Raw genomic sequence first — 18,827 nt, 5'->3', positions numbered from 1 at the left:
ACTGAGAAAGATTTCTAGTAGACACGTTTGTCACATAACCTTGTTTTGTTTATTTTAAAGACATGAACATAGGCAGGAAGTTTGCTGCATTGGAGGAAAAAGTGACCAACCTAAGCGCGTCAGTGTTCTCGGAATTGCAAGGATCGAAAGACGTCTGTAAGTGTGGAGACTTCACATCAACATGCAATCGCTTTCGGGGGGGGGGGGGGGGGGGCGACGATTTTACTGCTGTACATAACGACGGGGATCTGTGCTCTGCTGCTATTGGCTATCATCATCTCCGTGTCTGTCATCAGTGAGTAACCCTGTGGAGTTTCGAAAGAACCACGTGTTTTAACAAACATGAATTTGTAATTCTTTAAGACATCCGATAGAACTGAGCGTAATCAATACACATTGTAATATAAAGTATACATTGAGAAAACGTAAATTTACCCTTTGAATTGACACTGAAGACACTGAGAAAGACTTCTAGTGGAAACGTTAGCCATTGAATTCACACTGAAGACACTGAGAAAGACTTCTAGTGGAAACGTTAGCCATTGAATTCACACTGAAGACACTGAGAAAGACTTCTAGTGGAAACGTTAGCCATTGAATTGACACTGAAGACACTGAGAAAGACTTCTAGTGGAAACATTAGCCATTGAATTGACACTGAAGACACTGAGAAAGACTTCTAGTGGAAACGTTAGCCATTGAATTGACATTGAAGACACTGAGAAAGATTTCTAGTAGACACGTTTGTCACATAACCTTGTTTTGTTTATTTTAAAGACATGAACATAGGCAGGAAGTTTGCTGCATTGGAGGAAAAAGTGACCAACCTAAGCGCGTCAGTGTTCTTCGGAATTGCAAGGATCGAAAGCCGTCTGTAAGTGTGGAGACTTCACATCAACATGAAATCGCTTTCGGGGGGGGGGGGGGGGGGGGGGGGCGGACGACCTAAAATGACGACATGGATTGCACTACCCCATAAAGAAACACACGAGACGCTTATAACCATAGTTAGTAGAGGCCATAAAGTAGTCACTCATTTTGGACACCTCAAGCTGTTCTTGGTGCACAAAATTTTGTTTGTCTTAAACTTAAGAAAATTCGCTATCTTACATTAGTTAGCTCTGCTGCTATTATCATCTCCGTGTCTGTCATCAGTGAGTAACCCTGTGGAGTTTCGAAAGAACCACGTGTTTTAACAAACATCTGTAATTCTTTAAGACATCCTAGAACTGAGCGTAATCAATGCTATTGAGAAAACGTAAATTTACCCTTTGAATTGACACTGAAGACACTGAGAAAGACTTCTAGTGGAAACGTTTGTCATTCACTGAGAAACTGCTTGTGACCAAATTGGGTGTACGGAAACATTAAGAATCTGAAGGTCCTTACTCGCAGTAGGTATGGGTGACATTAAGTTCCATTACTCTTTCACTGTAATTGGGCTAACGTACCTGGTACTTCCCTGGAACTCTTTCTTGAAGATCACCTGTGTAAATCGGGAAACGACTTAGTGTTCTTCTGGTACGCTTTCGCTAGGCACCGTTGCATCAGTAACTAACGTAATGTGACTTCTGTGACTCGTCTCGAATCACGCGCTGGGGCAATCGGGGACTTGAAGGTGTAGAAAGCACTTGCCAAGCAGCGGTGTCGGAAAGCACCTGCCCCACTGCTCCGTCAAAATCACCTGGCAACAATCGGCACTGATTGACCGTTAGCTTGTCCCACCTAACACGTGACGACGATAACCGATAGTCAGTAGAGGACGGCAGACAGTAAACTCACACACCTCAAAAATTTCTAGGTGAAAGACTTGTATAGAACAGTGTAAGAGAACAACGTCTCATGGCCTACTTACTCGCAAATTGACAGACGGTCGAACCACAGAACCTCCCTTTTTCATTTAACTGGTGTGGATTCTCGACCTTTGCATCAGTCACTTAAGAACGCCTTTAACTTTCCTAAAAAGTAACTTTCGGAGACATTCACCCCCTGAAGTGTAGCGGTAACCCAACTGCGGAAAGGGGGGACACTTTCACTGAATTGAAGACACTGAGAAAGACTTCTTTAGACACGTTGTCACATAACCTTGTTTTGTTTATTTTAAAGACATGAACATAGGCAGGAAGTTTGCTGCATTGGAGGAAAAAGTGACCAACCTAAGCGCATCAGTGTTCTCGGGATAAGTGTGGAATGCGACGATTTTACTGCTGCTGCTATTGGCTATTATCATCTCCGTGTCTGTCATCAGTGAGTAACCCTGTGGAGTTTCGAAAGAACCACGTGTTTTAACAAACATGAATTTGTAATTCTTTAAGACATCCGATAGAACTGAGCGTAATCAATACACATTGAATAAAGTATACATTGAGAAAACGTAAATTTACCCTTTGAATTGACACTGAAGACACTGAGAAAGACTTCTAGTGGAAACGTTAGCCATTGAATTGACACTGAAGACACTGAGAAAGACTTCTAGTGGAAACGTTAGCCATTGAATTCACACTGAAGACACTGAGAAAGACTTCTAGTGGAAACGTTAGCCATTGAATTCACACTGAAGACACTGAGAAAGACTTCTAGTGGAAACATTAGCCATTGAATTGACACTGAAGACACTGAGAAAGACTTCTAGTGGAAAACACTGAAGACACTGAGAAAGACTTCTAGTGGAAACAGTTAGCCATTGAATTCACACTGAAGACACTGAGAAAGACTTCTAGTAGACACGTTTGTCACATAACCTTGTTTTGTTTATTTTAAAGACATGAACATAGGCAGGAAGTTTGCTGCATTGGAGGAAAAAGTGACCAACCTAAGCGCGTCAGTGTTCTCGGAATTGCAAGGATCGAAAGACGTCTGTAAGTGTGGAGACTTCACATCAACATGCAATCGCTTTCGGGGGGGGGGGGGGGGGGGGGACCCCCCACCGCACCCCCTGCGCCGTAAATTACGACATAAAAATGTATCTGCTGCCCCTAGACACGCTACGACATAACATCTAGTGTAGAGGGCACAGACAGTAGTCACTCATTGGGACACCCTCAAAGCTTTCTTGTGGCACAAAATTGTTTGTACTTAAACATTAAGAAATTCTGTAGGCTATCTTGAACTCGCAGTAGTTATGTGTAACAGATTTTAGATGTAACTCTTATACATTTAATGGGAAAACGTAACTGTGACGTTTCGGTGACTTTCACTGAAGACACCTGAGATGAAAGTGACTTAACTGTGACTTCTGTGACGCCTTTCTGAAGATCACCTGGCAATCCACTCTGAAGATGTGACTTCTAGTGCTTGTACCCTTTGAATTTACACTGAAGATATTGAGAAAGACTTCTAGTGGAAATGTTTGTCATTGAATTTACACTGAAGATATTGAGAAAGACTTCTAGTGGAAATGTTAGCCATTGAATTCACACTGAAGACACTGAGAAAGACTTCTAGTGGAAACATTAGCCATTGAATTTGACACTGAAGACACTGAGAAAGACTTCTAGTGGAAACGTTAGCCATTGAATTGACACTGAAGACACTGAGAAAGACTTCTAGTAGACACGTTTGTCACATAACCTTGTTTTGTTTATTTTAAAGACATGAACATAGGCAGGAAGTTTGCTGCATTGGAGGAAAAAGTGACCAACCTAAGCGCGTCAGTGTTCTCGGAATTGCAAGGATCGAAAGACGTCTGTAAGTGTGGAGACTTCACATCAACATGAAATCGCTTTCGGGGGGGGGGGGGGGGGGGGGGGGACGATTTTACTGCTGTACATAACGACGGGGATCTGTGCTCTGCTGCTATTGGCTATCATCATCTCCGTGTCTGTCATCAGTGAGTAACCCTGTGGAGTTTCGAAAGAACCACGTGTTTTAACAAACATGAATTTGTAATTCTTTAAGACATCCGATAGAACTGAGCGTAATCAATACACATTGTAATATAAAGTATACATTGAGAAAACGTAAATTTACCCTTTGAATTGACACTGAAGACACTGAGAAAGACTTCTAGTGGAAACGTTAGCCATTGAATTCACACTGAAGACACTGAGAAAGACTTCTAGTGGAAACGTTAGCCATTGAATTCACACTGAAGACACTGAGAAAGACTTCTAGTGGAAACGTTAGCCATTGAATTCACACTGAAGACACTGAGAAAGACTTCTAGTGGAAACGTTAGCCATTGAATTGACACTGAAGACACTGAGAAAGCCTTCTAGTGGAAATGTTAGTCATTGAATTTATACTGAAGACACTGAGAGACTTCTAGTGGAAACGTTTGTCACTGAATTGAAGACACTGAGAAAGACTTCTAGTAGACACGTTTGTCACATAACCTTGTTTTGTTTATTTTAAAGACATGAACATAGGCAGGAAGTTTGCTGCATTGGAGGAAAAAGTGACCAACCTAAGCGCATCAGTGTTCTCGGAATTGCAAGGATCGAAAGACGTCTGTAAGTGTGGAGACTTCACATCAACATGAAATCGCTTTCGGGGGGGGGGGGGGGGGGGGGGGGGCGACGATTTTACTGCTGTACATAACGACGGGGATCTGTGCTCTGCTGCTATTGGCTATCATCATCTCCGTGTCTGTCATCAGTGAGTAACCCTGTGGAGTTTCGAAAGAACCACGTGTTTTAACAAACATGAATTTGTAATTCTTTAAGACATCCGATAGAACTGAGCGTAATCAATACACATTGTAATATAAAGTATACATTGAGAAAACGTAAATTTACCCTTTGAATTGACACTGAAGACACTGAGAAAGACTTCTAGTGGAAACGTTAGCCATTGAATTCACACTGAAGACACTGAGAAAGACTTCTAGTGGAAACGTTAGCCATTGAATTCACACTGAAGACACTGAGAAAGACTTCTAGTGGAAACGTTAGCCATTGAATTCACACTGAAGACACTGAGAAAGACTTCTAGTGGAAACATTAGCCATTGAATTGACACTGAAGACACTGAGAAAGACTTCTAGTGGAAACATTAGCCATTGAATTGACACTGAAGACACTGAGAAAGACTTCTAGTGGAAACATTAGCCATTGAATTCACACTGAAGACACTGAGAAAGACTTCTAGTGGAAACATTAGCCATTGAATTGACACTGAAGACACTGAGAAAGACTTCTAGTAGACACGTTTGTCACATAACCTTGTTTTGTTTATTTTAAAGACATGAACATAGGCAGGAAGTTTGCTGCATTGGAGGAAAAAGTGACCAACCTAAGCGCGTCAGTGTTCTTGGAATTGCAAGGATCGAAAGCCGTCTGTAAGTGTGGAGACTTCACATCAACATGCAATCGCTTTCGGGGGGGGGGGGCACGATTTTAAAACGCGGCTGATTCGTGAACCATCTCTATACCCGTGTGGGGCCCCAGACAGAGGCGAAGGCACGGGGGGTCCCTACACCCCTGGCCAAAGGTTTAGCGCCTAGAATTTTAGGATTGACACTTTTAATAAACGACAGGAAGATCATTTAGAAACAAAATTAGTTCATTCTATAAAAAGATTGTGATGCTAAAGTTTTAGCCAGATATGTAGAGCTGCAGATGGATACCAAAACCAGTTTGATACTGGGAAACAGGCGAGATTGGGGTTCGCGGACTGGTTTTGGGGGTGGAGATGGGAATGGGGTTCGGGTTGTTATTGCTAAGTTTGTTTCTTTCTTTCTTGAACGCAGACAAGGAGGTGGAAGCAGAGATAAAGAAACTACAAGCTTCGATCATAAACGCGGAGTCTCAGCTGGGCTTTGGTAAGGGTAAAGAGCAGATAGCGGGGCTCCTGAAAACAGAGCGCCCCACGTCCACTCGTGTTCCTATAATTGTTTAACCCTCCTATCAGGGTTCGGGGTCTATTTGACTCGACTCTAATTTCCAATTAGCTTAAATACTACTTTTCTTTTCATTTCCTGTATAATATTTTATGACTTTTCCCAAGTTGGGGGTCATGAACTTATACACAGAAAACAGAACCTTGGAGATGTTTATTTATTTATTTATTTTTAGAACAGGTCATGTGTACAAATAAGATGTTTCGGCTCACTGTGAGCCGTGGCGTTTATCTGTGTAGATTTGTGAGCAGGAATAAACAAACTTCTTTAATTTGTTATTGTATTATTATATTTGTATTATTATCTCTGGAAACGGCTGCATCTGTCCGGAGATATTTATAAACAAACAATATATATCTACAAGGCAGAGCCTAATTCTCTCTGTCAGTATTGCAACAGCATCTCACTGGTAAAGACACTCCAAAATGCTCGCAGGTTTGCAGTCAGATAAGTTTAATCACAGCTCCTGGACTGAAAAAGCAGAAAAGAGTCAAACCTTTGCAAATAAAAACACTGAATCAATTTAAGGCTGTTTTAAATTAGTTTGAAACAGCTGTACCTAAATTTTAAACATAATAGAGGAGGGTTAAATAATTTTTCACACTTACAACTTTAAAGTCTGTTTCAAAGCCCTTTTTGAAATGCCTGCTCTACAGCGTCAGGATTATCGCCCGCACTGTCAGGCAAAGCTCCATAGAGCACATAGCAACCTTCCAGCTGTGCCTTTGCAATGGCTTCTGTCAGGAATAACATACACACAGCTGTAAATGATAAGGACCGAATTCCTCTGTTATTTATTATTGACACATGCTGTAAATATGTACAGTAGCCTGATGTGTACAAAATAAACAAAGACTACAGCTTCAGAGTAAAAGCAAGCACATCAAAGTGTAGTAAAGCACAGAGAGGTCTGGTAAAGCATAGGGAAGCATTGTAAAGCACAGGGAGGTCTGATAAAGCATAGGGAAGCATTGTAAAGCACAGAGATGTCTGGTAAAGCATAGGGAAGCATTGTAAAGCACAGAGAGGTCTGGTAAAGCATAGGGAAGCATTGTAAAGCACAGGGAGGTCTGATAAAGCATAGGGAAGCATTGTAAAGCACAGGGAGGTCTGATAAAGCCTCTCTCTGTGCTTTACAATGCTTCCCTATGCTTTACCACACCTCTCTGCTTTACAATGCTTCCCTATGCTTTACCAGACCTCTCTGTGCTTTACAATGCTTCTCTATGCTTTACCACACCTCTCTGTGCTTTATAGTGCTTCCCTATGTTTTACAATGCTTTCGATGTGCTTTACAATGCTTCCCTATGCTTTACAATGCTTTTGCTGTGCTTGATCACACTTTGCATTGGTATTAAGGTTCTTTGCGTGTTCCTCCTGTGTTGCTCTCCTGTTCCTCTGGTTTCGCCACAGTCACAGCCTCACAGTCGAAAGCCTGCTGCCCGGATGGCTGGGTCTATCGCTCCATGAGCTGCTATCTCTTCTCCAGCAGCAAGATGGAATGGCATGCAGCCCAAGACGACTGCCGCTCGAAGCAGGCAATGCTAGCAGTGATCAACGACCGCACCGAATGGGTAAGCGGCGGGGGTCTTAACGGGCTCAGACTCTCAGCTTTGGGAAGGATGCTCTCCGAGGGCCCAGAACGGCTCCTGAACCAATGGCAAGACTTACATCAGCTTCCCATAGCAAAACCACAGTGAAGTGTAATAAAGCACAGTGACAGTATTGTGAAGCACAGAGAGGTCTGGTAAAGCACAGGGAAGCATTGTAAACCAGAGGTCTGGTAAAGCATAGGGGAGCATTGTAAACCACAGAGAGGTCTGGTAAAGCACATTTATAACCATGGCAAACTAGGGTAGACTGTGTTAAATGCACAGCACAAGCAGGGAGCAGCTGCAAACACACATCGGCGATCTTTTAGTTTTGTCAGCTGAAAGACTTCAAAGCGAGGCAAGAGAAATGGCATCCAGAGTGCTTAAGGCTTTGAGGAGGAATTCAAGCTGAACGGAGGGTAACGAGAACACACCGTATTCTACTGAGAGCGAGCTTCGGCATCTGTACCAAACTGCAGGCTCAGTCACGCTGTATCCCCGCTTTCTCATTATGATTAGATCGCGAATGTATTGAACCGGTGTCTTGCGGTGACAGTTAGCCTAGTCTGCTGGAATTCACAGGGGAGTATTTGTGTTCCAGGATTTTGTCAGAAACTGGACCATCCCGACATACTATTGGATCGGGCTGACGGACGAACACACCGGGCGTTGGGAGTGGGTCGACGGGACACCCTTCACAGTGGATCACAAGTAACACAAGCTTCTGGAACTTTCTCCCCTCTCTCACTCAGCGCTTTTAAAAATGCTTCCCTATACATTACCATACCTCTGTGATTTGCAATGCTTCCCTGTGCTTTACCACACCTCTCTGTGCTTTACAATGCTTCCCTATGCTTTACCAGACCTCTCTGTGCTTTACAATGCTTCCCTGTGCTTTACCACACCTCTCTGTGCTTTACAATGCTTCCCTATGCTTTACCAGACCTCTCTGTGCTTTACAATGCTTCCCTATGCTTTACCACACCTCTGTGCTTTACAATGCTTCCCTATGCTTTACCACACCTCTGTGCTTTACAATGCTTCCCTGTGCTTTACCACACCTCTCTGTGCTTTACAATGCTTCCCTATGCTTTACCAGACCTCTCTGTGCTTTACAATGCTTCCCTGTGCTTTACCACACCTCTCTGTTCTTTACAATGCTTCCCTATGCTTTACCAGACCTCTCTGTGCTTTACAATGCTTCCCTATGCTTTACCACACCTCTGTGCTTTACAATGCTTCCCTGTGCTTTACCAGACCTCTCTGTGCTTTACAATGCTTCCCTATGCTTTACCAGACCTCTCTGTGCTTTACAATGCTTCCCTGTGCTTTACCACACCTCTCTGTGCTTTACAATGCTTCCCTATGCTTTACCAGACCTCTCTGTGCTTTACAATGCTTCCCTATGCTTTACCAGACCTCTCTGTGCTTTACAATGCTTCCCTATGCTTTACCATACCTCTCTGTGCTTTACAATGCTTCCCTATGCTTTACCAGACCTCTCTGTGCTTTACAATGCTTCCCTATGCTTTACCACACCTCTGTGCTTTCTCTCACTTTCCTGTGTTTTTACTGTTGGACTCTTGCTTGGTTTCAGGGAGTGGATGCCGGGACAGCCAGACGACTGGAAGAACCACAGCCTGGGCGGAGGGGAGGACTGCGCGCATCTCCACGGCAACGGCAAATACAATGACGACCACTGCACCAGGAAGTACCAATTCGTCTGCGAGAGGAAACTGGGCTAGAGAGAGGGAAAATGTTATGGCCAAAATGTAAAAATAAAAAAAAAAGACTTACCCCCCCCTTCCTGTAGCAACACAAGGGAACGTAGAACACAATACAATAAACAGGTCCTGCTGTACCCTGTAAGAACAAGTTGATTCAAGTACTGGTACAATTGGGTGCTATACAGTCCAGTGCTGTTGAGAGCTGTGAGGTGTAGTTTTATATATTTAACTAACTACACATATTTAAAGGATGAACACTCATTTATGTATGTGAAGGGGGTGGTAGCCTAGCCTTTGTGACGTACATTTGTAATAATAACCAAGAGCCTAACCCTCCTCCCTATACAGTGCTTAGTGACCGATAGATGACAATTCAATTTCTGCATCTGGCTGTTTACACTAACCTGTGCGGCAACGTCTGTGTGTTGCTGAATGCATTTCCTGATAAAACACGTTCGCCTCTCCTGGGTTTGACATGTTCTTGCTCCAGTGCTTGTGTTTTTGTTTCTCAAATCTCCTCAAACAGGAACTCTAGCAGTTAAAGACAGGGGTCTTGATACCAGGACAATGCAGCACTGGGCAATTACAGGCAAGCCCGCAGACACCTGGTCAGACCACAGGGGGGCGCTAGTGCACAGTGAGCCGAGGACATCCTGGCTGTACAAATCAATTACAAGTGAATAATATGTAGTTGTTGTTTAGTTTCAGAGCAATAAACTGAATTACACGGTGATCGTTATTATCAATATGCTGCTTAATACAGAGTTTTAATACCCATCTAAAAACTAGCATTTTACAGTTAGTCAATTGTAATTTTCTGCATAGCTTGTGAGTCACAGTCTGGTGCAATAAACCAAGAAAATTAAACAAAACACTTAAACATTCAACATAATTTTTTTATTATCAAAAATATAACAAATAACTATCAGTAATAACAACAATAGCACAAGACATCAGAACACGATGAAACAGAACTGCGTTAGACAAGAAAAAGTGTTTAACTTGCTCTCTTGCTGTGAAACGTTACAGCTATCTCTATATCTACCTGACAGAACTGATATGAGATCTACTCAACACAGATGCCATAAAAGCTAAAGCTAAGCTATGTGTTGTCGCAACACCCCCATGTCTCCCAGACACCCCCTGTCCTGTGAATGGGGAACGGACTCTGCTCTTTCAGGAGTGGGGGGCAGGGCAGGTCTAGGGGTAGGGGTAGGCACGGTTCAGGACCACCTCCAGTCTCTCTGGGCCCTGTTGGCTGATGTCCAGAACAAACAGGAAGTTTTTATCAGCCAGATCTGGTGCTGTGGCAATGAGGTCCTCTGAACACACACACAAAAAAAATATAAAGTTAATAAAATGTTACAAAATCTTAATAATAATTATTAGTAGCAGTAGTACTATTAATCAATCTATTTCCTACAGCGCCTTTCATAGTGGACCATCCTCACAAAGCGCTTTACAATATAGTGAGGATCAATGCACAATACATTACAATACACACAGTATATAACACAATGCAGATACATTAAATACAGTGAAATACAGGGCAGCGCGCATTCAATACAAACAGCATATAACACAATGCAGATGCATTAAATACAGTGAAATACAGGGCAGAGCGCATTCAATACAAACAGCATATAACACAATGCAGATGCATTAAATACAGTGAAATACAGGGCAGAGCGCATTCAATACAAACAGCATATAACACAATGCAGATACATTAAATACAGTGAAATACAGGGCAGAGCGCATTCAATACAAACAGCATATAACACAATGCAGATACATTAAATACAGTGAAATACAGGGCAGAGCGCATTCAATACAAACAGCATATAACACAATGCAGATACATTAAATACAGTGAAATACAGGGCAGAGCGCATTCAATACAAACAGCATATAACACAATGCAGATACATTAAATACAGTGAAATACAGGGCAGAGCGCATTCAATACAAACAGCATATAACACAATGCAGATACATTAAATACAGTGAAATACAGGGCAGAGCACAGTCAATACAAACAGCAGATACATTAAATACAGGCATTGCATTAAATACAAGGCTAGGATGTGAATTCTAGACACTGTGGATGCGTGTGTCATACAGAATCACACGAATAAGATGCAGTGAAAAACCTGAAATAGCAAATTTATACAACAGCTAATAACCAATTAACAGATTAATAACAGCTAATAACAGATTAATAACAGATATCAGGCTTGAAGAGCACAGAGAGGAAGGGAGAACAGGCGGGTCTGGAGAGTTGATCTGAAGCGAGCGACGGTAGGAGCTTCACTCACTAGAGCTGGGAGAGTTCCAGAGTGTCGGGGCCACGAAGCTCAAAGAACACGTGTGTGTGTGTGTGTGTGTCCCACAAATAAAAACGATGCCAACTTACTTATTTTTGCACGAAACCGGGTTTGAAATGTTTTGACGGGCTGGATCTGGTCGTCCAGATTGTCAGTTTCCTCCAGATACGAGTCGCTCTTAAAATCTATTCAAGAAACCGTTTTTTTTTTTTTTTTGGAGCAACAAGCAGAGCTCGATTCCTTGTGTGCCTGAAGGGGTTAAAACCGCGCGGCTGTCGCTTACCTGGATCTGGGGGGAGGCAGTTGGGGGACAGGCACCCATGTGCCAACACAGACGCCAGGCTGTTCTCGTGATTGGGGCCCGCGGGCGTTGTGGGTATAAAGACAGCATCAACAGCCAGGCATTCGCACAAACCTGTAGAGGGAGGGCGGCGCAGAAACACAGTGTTAGGGTCCCTGTAACATGCACCTCACTTCACAATGTCTACGTCTCTGGTCTCCTCACCCAGGATTGTGAAGCTGTAGCATCCCTGGTAGCTGCTGGCTGGGATGAAATTCTCCAGAGCTCGGGCTGGCTCAGGCAGGGTGAGCGAGAGGCTGGCAGGCTGCAGCTCGGCTGCCATGGTCTGGCACTCCCATTTTGCGGCGCTGTATCTGCGGGGCACAGTCTCGGGCAGCACCCCCACCCCTCCCAGCCTCTCCCCCTGCCAGCAGCGGCCGGACCAGGCCAGGGGTCTCAATCCAGGGGATGGGGAGAGGAGGGCTGGGTCTAACTCCATCTCCTCCTCATCGGAGCTGATCTCAAACTCTGACATCAACTCAGCTATGACAGGACCTGCAGAGGAAATAGTAAATTAGTAATCAAAGTGGCTTGAAATGACATGAAGTTGAATAAGACTCACCTGACCTTGTTGCCTGTACACAACTCAAGCTGGTATTAATCTAGGAATGGGTGAAACTGATAAGCAATTAGGAGTCTTATTACCATCCCTGAAACACTAAAATAAACTTATATTCAATGGCTAATGTTTCCACTAGAAGTCTTTCTCAATACTCAGGTTAGTTCACTACACAGGTTCAAACACGCAGTTTAGCAAACGTGGATTTACTGTTACCACCTGATTCTATGCTGGGTTAAAGAAATCTCAGTTTGCAAGCCATGCCTTCAGATTAGTTTGCGCTTCCTGGAAGAGTGAAGCTACCCCCCACTCCTTCAGGGTCTGGTTATTGCTGGCTACACTAAGACTCTAGAAAAGTCTTTTGTCCCAAACCTGAGTAGCGGCCTCTCCACCCATCCACAGCGGGCCTGGAATGAGAGAGAGATTCCCAGATTATCATCTACATTTAAAATCGGAGTGCTCCTGGAAAAGAGACGCTACAATTTTGCTACGACACACACACACAGAGAGTCAGTGGCTGAGCCTGGATTTGAACCTCCTGGTATCAAGACCCCTTTCAAGCCTTTAGACTTATTTTATTTACAAACAAAAAACAGGAATCAGATGGAAATCAGACTCTCATTGCCTAGCGGTTTTGATCCATTCCTGGTTTTACTGCGAGTTTAATAAAAAGACACACTCCTGAGCTTGCTCCCTGTCCACACTGTGGGGCTAAATCGAGCTGGCAGGAAAACCTGGATGAAATGCGTGAAACTGCTGTGCAACAGGAGTCTTATTCCCAGCCCTGCCATGGCCCTGTGCAGAGATACACTGTAGGTTAGAAGAGCAGCTTTACGAGAGTTGACAGGAGAGGAAAAGGGAAGGGTTGCTATTACCTGGGGTTTTGAGACGGGGCTCCTGAAGAGCTGTCTGAGCTGCAGTGGGGCTCGAGAGACGCAGAGTTGCGGGAGGAGTAATGAGCGGAGCACTCCCCCTGAACACCAGAGACAGGAGACAGCAGAGAGTTACCAGAGTCCTTCAGCAGATGCTTTGATACAAAGAGATTCACAGAGGGGGGGGGGGGGGGGGGGGGGGGGGGTGAACTCTGCATCACCAACAACTGCTGCTGCTGCTGCAGAGTCTCTTCCAATAGGACCTCGTTTGTTTTACATCTGAAGGACGGAGCACGAGGAGGTTCAGTGACTTGCTCAGGGTCACACACAGCAAGTCTAGTGGCTGAGCTGTGATTTAAACCTGCTTTTAAGACCCCCTTTTTTCTGTAACTGCTCGACCAGCAAGTTACTCAGTGCCACAGAAACAGCATTGCAGACCATCAACATTAAGGACTCCTGGTAATTGCTCCTTCTGGGGTTTAAAAAATGTTTTAAAAAATTAGGACTGTGTTCCTTTGATAAACTTTGGGCTCTAGAACTTAAAATGTTTGTTACACCCAAGTTTTCCAGCTAGTTTATGCAGGAGGGTTTGCTTCAAAACTAACGCAGATAATGGGCCCAAAGCGCTTTTTGATAAACGCAATGCCTTCACACACTATACCACCACCACCCCCCCCGCCCCACCCCCAAGATCTGGCCTGCCTCCAGCGATGCCGTGGTGTCTCTATGCCCTCTCTCACCAGTCCTGCTCTGGGGCTGCTGTAGCTTGCCGCGATGATGGATCCCTGGATGGTGAAGCGCTGGTGCTCCCGATACTGCAGCTTCCCCACCTCCACCCTCAGCTCCTCCATAGTCAGCAAGCAGGGGTTCCCTAGCAGAGCCCGGGAGAGCTCTCTTAGCAGACTTGAAGCGACTTACAGAGACAAGGGGGGTGTGATCTCTGCATCATCAACAACTGCTGCTGCTGCTGCAGAGTCACTTGCAATAGGACCTCATTAGTTTTACGTCTCGTCCAAAGGACGGAGGTTCACGTGCGCACACAATGAGACAGAGTCTGGATTTGAACCTCCTGGTATCCAGCCCCCTTTCTTTAACTTCTGGACCAGCCAAGCCATACATATCTAAATCTATAATACAGATGCACGTTTTAAATAGTCCATGGTGCATAGATTATTGATTGCACTTTCATGACAAAAACTAAATAAAACAGGCCCCCTTACCTTTGCTCTCCGCGAGATACTGTCCGACGCTGGTGGGGAGGGGCGGGAAGCTGAAATATCCACCTGTCACAGCCATTCTCCTCTCCTCCGCATTGTTCAAAGTGTGGATCCAGGCACTGAGCCGATGGAACAGAGGGAGATTTGTGTACAATCTGTCCCAGTAATGGCCTACAGGAGCGAGAATACAAACCCAGCATCACCATCAACGCCGTTACAAGGTCCTGATCCAACACTCGAGCACTGAGTCTTGAAACAAAATGAGACAGCTCAACAATCGAGGAGATAAGCACCCTCCAGCCCCTCCTCCTCCTCTCCCCCAACCTCCACCCACCCAACCCCTCCCCCTGATCATACTTGGGGAGAGACTGTTCATTAAAATCCACTCACCATCCCCATAGATCTGGCTGTATCTGGTGCTGGTCAGGTACTGGCATGAAGACTGTCCCCCAGCACTGCCCCCCGTGCTCACTAGCTGGCAGTTCATACACGCGGCTATGCATACTGCAACAACAAAGCAACAACATAACTCTGCACTGGATTTCACATGCTTGCACCCCCCCCCCCCTTTTTCTGGGGCACTTACTGGGGAAGAGGTATGTCTGGGATTCTGGCTGGGAGGTGGAGTGGAGTTTGAGGAGAATCGGCCCTCCCCCTGTCCCGTCATCGAGCTGCAGCCAGCGGTACACCGTAAACTCCTCCCCGCCCCCCCCAGGACCCCTCTCACACAAGAGAGGGGGGGGGGGGGGGGGGGGGGGGGCAGCGGTTCTTACACACTGGATTTCAACGGGGAGCTCCCTCACAATGCGGACTCTGTCGAAAGCCCGGTTTTCATGTGACGCTGCACCTACCTTTCTTCCTGGTTCTCTCCGACCGGCCCACAAACTTCACCAGGCCGAGGAAGTCACAGATGGTACCGTCGGGACAGGAAGCGAGCGCCTCTCTGAACGCAGAGGGGAAACGAAGACGCCTTAAAAACAGTTCCTGCGCTCCCCCTGGGCAGCCCTTTAGGAATTTGCTGTGGCATTATACTTCGCATTGACCATAATCTACCCTTGTATACCATATTTATTAATATGCCTGGTTTGTGGGTGTACCTGGTCAGGAAGTTGAAGCGCTGGCGGGGCAGCCTCCAGTCTCTTTGGACAGATATCTCCGGGATGATGCTGACGATAGCACTGGGGTTTCGGGAATTCAGACTGATCTCTGAGAGGGAAGCAGACACACACTGAAGCACACAGACCACCACCCCAACCACCCCAGCGAGCCTCAAAAGACAGCAGCATGCAGGGCTATTAGACAGCTTTGAGACGGGTCATTCATAGTCACCTTTGAACTGGTTTATTTTTGCAGGCGCTTTTATCCAAAGCGACTCAGAGAGACCAGGGGGGTGAACTCTGCATCATCAACAACTGCTGCTGCTGCAGAGTCTCTTCCAATAGGACCTCGCTTGTTTTGCGTCTGAAGGACGGAGCACAAGGAGGTTCGGTGACTCGCTCAGGGTCACACACAGCGAGCCAGTGGCTGAGCTGGGATTAAACTGGGAGCCTGTCCTGTATATACCTGCCTGCATGAAAACCACAGTGACTTGCAGATGCCAGTTCTGAGAACACGAGCCAGTTCTGAGGTTTTGAGAACCCCGAGCCAGTTCTGAGGTTATGAGAACCCCGAGCCAGTTCTGAGGTTATGAGAACCCCGAGCCAGTTCTGAGGTTATGAGAACCCCGAGCCAGTTCTGAGGTTATGAGAACCCCGAGCCAGTTCTGAGGTTCTGTTCCAGTTCTAAAAGGCTGCATTGTCTACCAGGTTCAGTCTGGGTATGGACAGCAGTGTGCAAATCTAGCAGCTCAAGATGTGTCACTGATCTCCTTTATATACCTGCCTGCACGAAAACACCTCGGGTGGGAGAATTTCAGTTTTCAGCTCAGTAATCAAAGAACAAGCTCTTGTGACGGGTGAAAATATTAGACTGCTTTGTGCTTTAATTAGTTAAACTTCTTCTCAAAAGAGTCTCTTTTGTTTACCACGTTTGGCTCTGGGCTGCAGTACCTATGTGTTGCTGGTCCTGGCTCTCCTGATCCTCTCCCAGTCTCCTGCAGTAGCTTTCCTTCACCCTGTAGTCCCACAGCTTCAGAACCATATCCGGGGACAAAAGGCGATACCAGCGTAGACACAGCAAGTTCAACAGGATCACAGTGGCGCTGCCCGACCCATCAACCACCTCCAACTCAGCCTGGAAGCAAAGAACCACGACGCAAACCCGGCATTACAGGAAAGGAAATATTCTGTCTTAAAAAAGAATCTGTCATGCAAGGATAGCACCCGGTATAGTCTGCATAAAATGTAAATCAGACCCGCCATGTTTTAAACATTTACACAACACACACACAGGGTGCAGGGCTGGGACTCCTATTGCATAGCAGTGTCACCCATTCCAGGTTTTACTACCAGCTTGATTAGACCCTAGGTAACAAGCTCAGGTGTGTCTCATTAAACTCATCGTGAAAACCTGGAATGGATCAAACCCTTCTGCAGCGGGAGTCTTACGCCCATCTCTGCCTGCGTGCATTATCATCGAGCTGAAAGTGACACAGATGGCCTGACGCTGGGTCCCCTTTGACGCAGCCTCTTTCGCGCACACACAGCTCTGTCTGCTCACCTGGTAGGGGAACTCGTTGGTCCGGTCTTCCTTTCCAAAATAGTACAGCCGGGATTTTTTGAGCACTCGGACAATGAGTGGTCCGGGTTTACCCTTGTCCTTCTTAAGGAAGGCATCCTTCACCTGCTGCAGAGTGACGAACTCCATACCTGCGAGCAAAAATGGGGTGCATTAGACGCTCTGTGTGCACAGACAGCAAGCTCAGGTGTGTCTTACTGCTATTAAAACTCCTAGTGAAACCAGGAATGGATCAAACTGCTGTGCAACGGGAGTCTGACTACCATCCCTGAAATACACCAACTAGACTCGCTTATAATACTGTTAACTAGAATTTCACATTGCATTTAAACAGCAGATCGGTGCGATTCTGTAAAACGTGTGCATGTGTATGACTGTGCAGGGCTTTTTAATAAGACCCAACCCCTGAACTGGGCACCTTCTGCGTGGGTGTCGTTTGCATAATGGAAGCCATAGGGCAGGGCTCTGTGGACCTCGGTTCCGAAATAATCGTCGCAGCTCCACAGGGGCAAATAACACGCCCTCCGCGCCAACAAGGGTGCAGCTACCGCCTGGACCTCGCCGCCGAACCGACCGAACCAAGGAAGGTCCGTTAGCTTGAGCCCCCTCAGCCGCTCCAAAGCTCGGCTCCGAGCCTGCTCTTCCTCGATCTCCAACTCCAGAACCTGGACCCTGTGGCCACGCTGGTCGAAGTGGACGTCGAAGTGGACATCGTAGAGCTCGGAACCGCACCTCAGCGCGTTTTTAAGAACCAGCGGGTTGAGTTTCGGGTGCAGCGTGACGCGGACTCTGCAATCGCCGTCGCTCAGGGTGGCGTCGTAGAGAAACCCGTGAGGCGGGAAATAACGTTTGGATCCCGGGTCGGCCTGATATCGGTTCAGGGCGACCACGTACAACGGTTCCCTGCACTTTCTGGAGCAGCGGGCGGGTGGAGACACCGAACCGGCGTCCCACGGGGAAAGCGCTCTCTGTAACACGCAGCGAGGAGCAACAAACGCCATTTTATCAACTTCCTTCGGGTTTGTCTTTTTCTTTCTTTCTTTCTTTTAAAGCGTCCAGCGAAGTGACGTAGCTGTGATGGGCGGGTCAGTGGGCGGAGACAGTGAGCGCGGCAATTTCACTAATTAACTAATTAACGGGCTGTTTTTTGTAAAATAATAATAAAAATAAGAATAAGAATAAGAATAATAAAATAACTAAATAAATAACTAAATAATAAAATAAAATAAAATAATAATAATAATAATAATAATAATAATAACTACACTGTAGTTCTCTTCGTAACAGCTTTCAAAGCTGCTGTAAAAGAAACGAGAAGAAGAAGAAAAGAAGAATTTTTGAGCTTTTTTTAAACTAATCTAGCTGTTATTTTAATCTTCTCTTTATCGATATTGTTATGATAACTTACTGTAGTTGTGTTAACCGCGTAATTTAATTAAATAATTAATTAAAGACTTAAATTAATTAATAAACATATTTATTGTCATCAATTAACTGTAGGGTAGGTAAGGAAAACGTGCGTTGATGCGTCAGTGCGTCTATTATATTTCATATAAAATTTTAGATCAGATGTGGTTTTTAACCAATATTTTGCCTTGAGAAGGATATCTTTATTAAAGTACATTTTACATTTTGTAGGTACATCCAAATTGTGAATACAGGGATTATAAACTCTATT

General features: G+C 45.2%; 3 protein-coding genes across 3 annotated transcripts in view; 2 read left to right on the top strand and 1 right to left on the bottom strand.

Moving 5' to 3' along the window:
* Positions 1 to 2,251, top strand: part of LOC121305650 — a 7,595-nt gene extending 5,344 nt beyond the window's left edge. Inside the window, exons 6-8 of the mRNA XM_041237345.1 lie at positions 61 to 156; positions 778 to 874; positions 2,107 to 2,251. Of these exons, the coding sequence (XP_041093279.1) occupies positions 61 to 156; positions 778 to 874; positions 2,107 to 2,251 (338 nt within the window). The remainder of the gene's footprint in view (positions 1 to 60; positions 157 to 777; positions 875 to 2,106) is intronic.
* On the top strand, positions 2,214 to 9,891 carry LOC121305580 (C-type lectin domain family 10 member A-like). Its single transcript, XM_041237254.1, has 9 exons — positions 2,214 to 2,247; positions 2,763 to 2,858; positions 3,592 to 3,687; positions 4,356 to 4,451; positions 5,183 to 5,278; positions 5,690 to 5,761; positions 7,253 to 7,413; positions 8,033 to 8,142; positions 9,029 to 9,891. The coding sequence occupies exons 2-9, from the start codon at positions 2,765 to 2,767 to the stop codon at positions 9,174 to 9,176; spliced, it is 873 nt and encodes a 290-aa protein (XP_041093188.1). The 5' UTR covers positions 2,214 to 2,247; positions 2,763 to 2,764; the 3' UTR covers positions 9,177 to 9,891.
* Positions 9,892 to 13,255: 3,364 nt separating this feature from the next.
* LOC121305649 (RPA-related protein RADX-like) lies at positions 13,256 to 18,167 on the bottom strand. The gene is made up of 10 exons (XM_041237344.1): positions 17,568 to 18,167; positions 17,132 to 17,280; positions 16,522 to 16,705; positions 15,571 to 15,679; positions 15,321 to 15,416; positions 15,060 to 15,193; positions 14,864 to 14,977; positions 14,477 to 14,644; positions 13,997 to 14,169; positions 13,256 to 13,357 (listed from the first exon to the last, which is right to left on the bottom strand). Exons 1-10 carry the CDS (start codon positions 18,148 to 18,150, stop codon positions 13,256 to 13,258), a joined length of 1,812 nt encoding a protein of 603 aa, XP_041093278.1. The 5' UTR covers positions 18,151 to 18,167.
* Positions 18,168 to 18,827: the final 660 nt, after the last annotated feature.

Source organism: Polyodon spathula, chromosome 44 (assembly GCF_017654505.1).
Source record: "Polyodon spathula isolate WHYD16114869_AA chromosome 44, ASM1765450v1, whole genome shotgun sequence".
Lineage (NCBI taxonomy): Eukaryota > Metazoa > Chordata > Actinopteri > Acipenseriformes > Polyodontidae > Polyodon > Polyodon spathula.
This window is presented reverse-complemented; position numbering and strand designations above follow the sequence as displayed.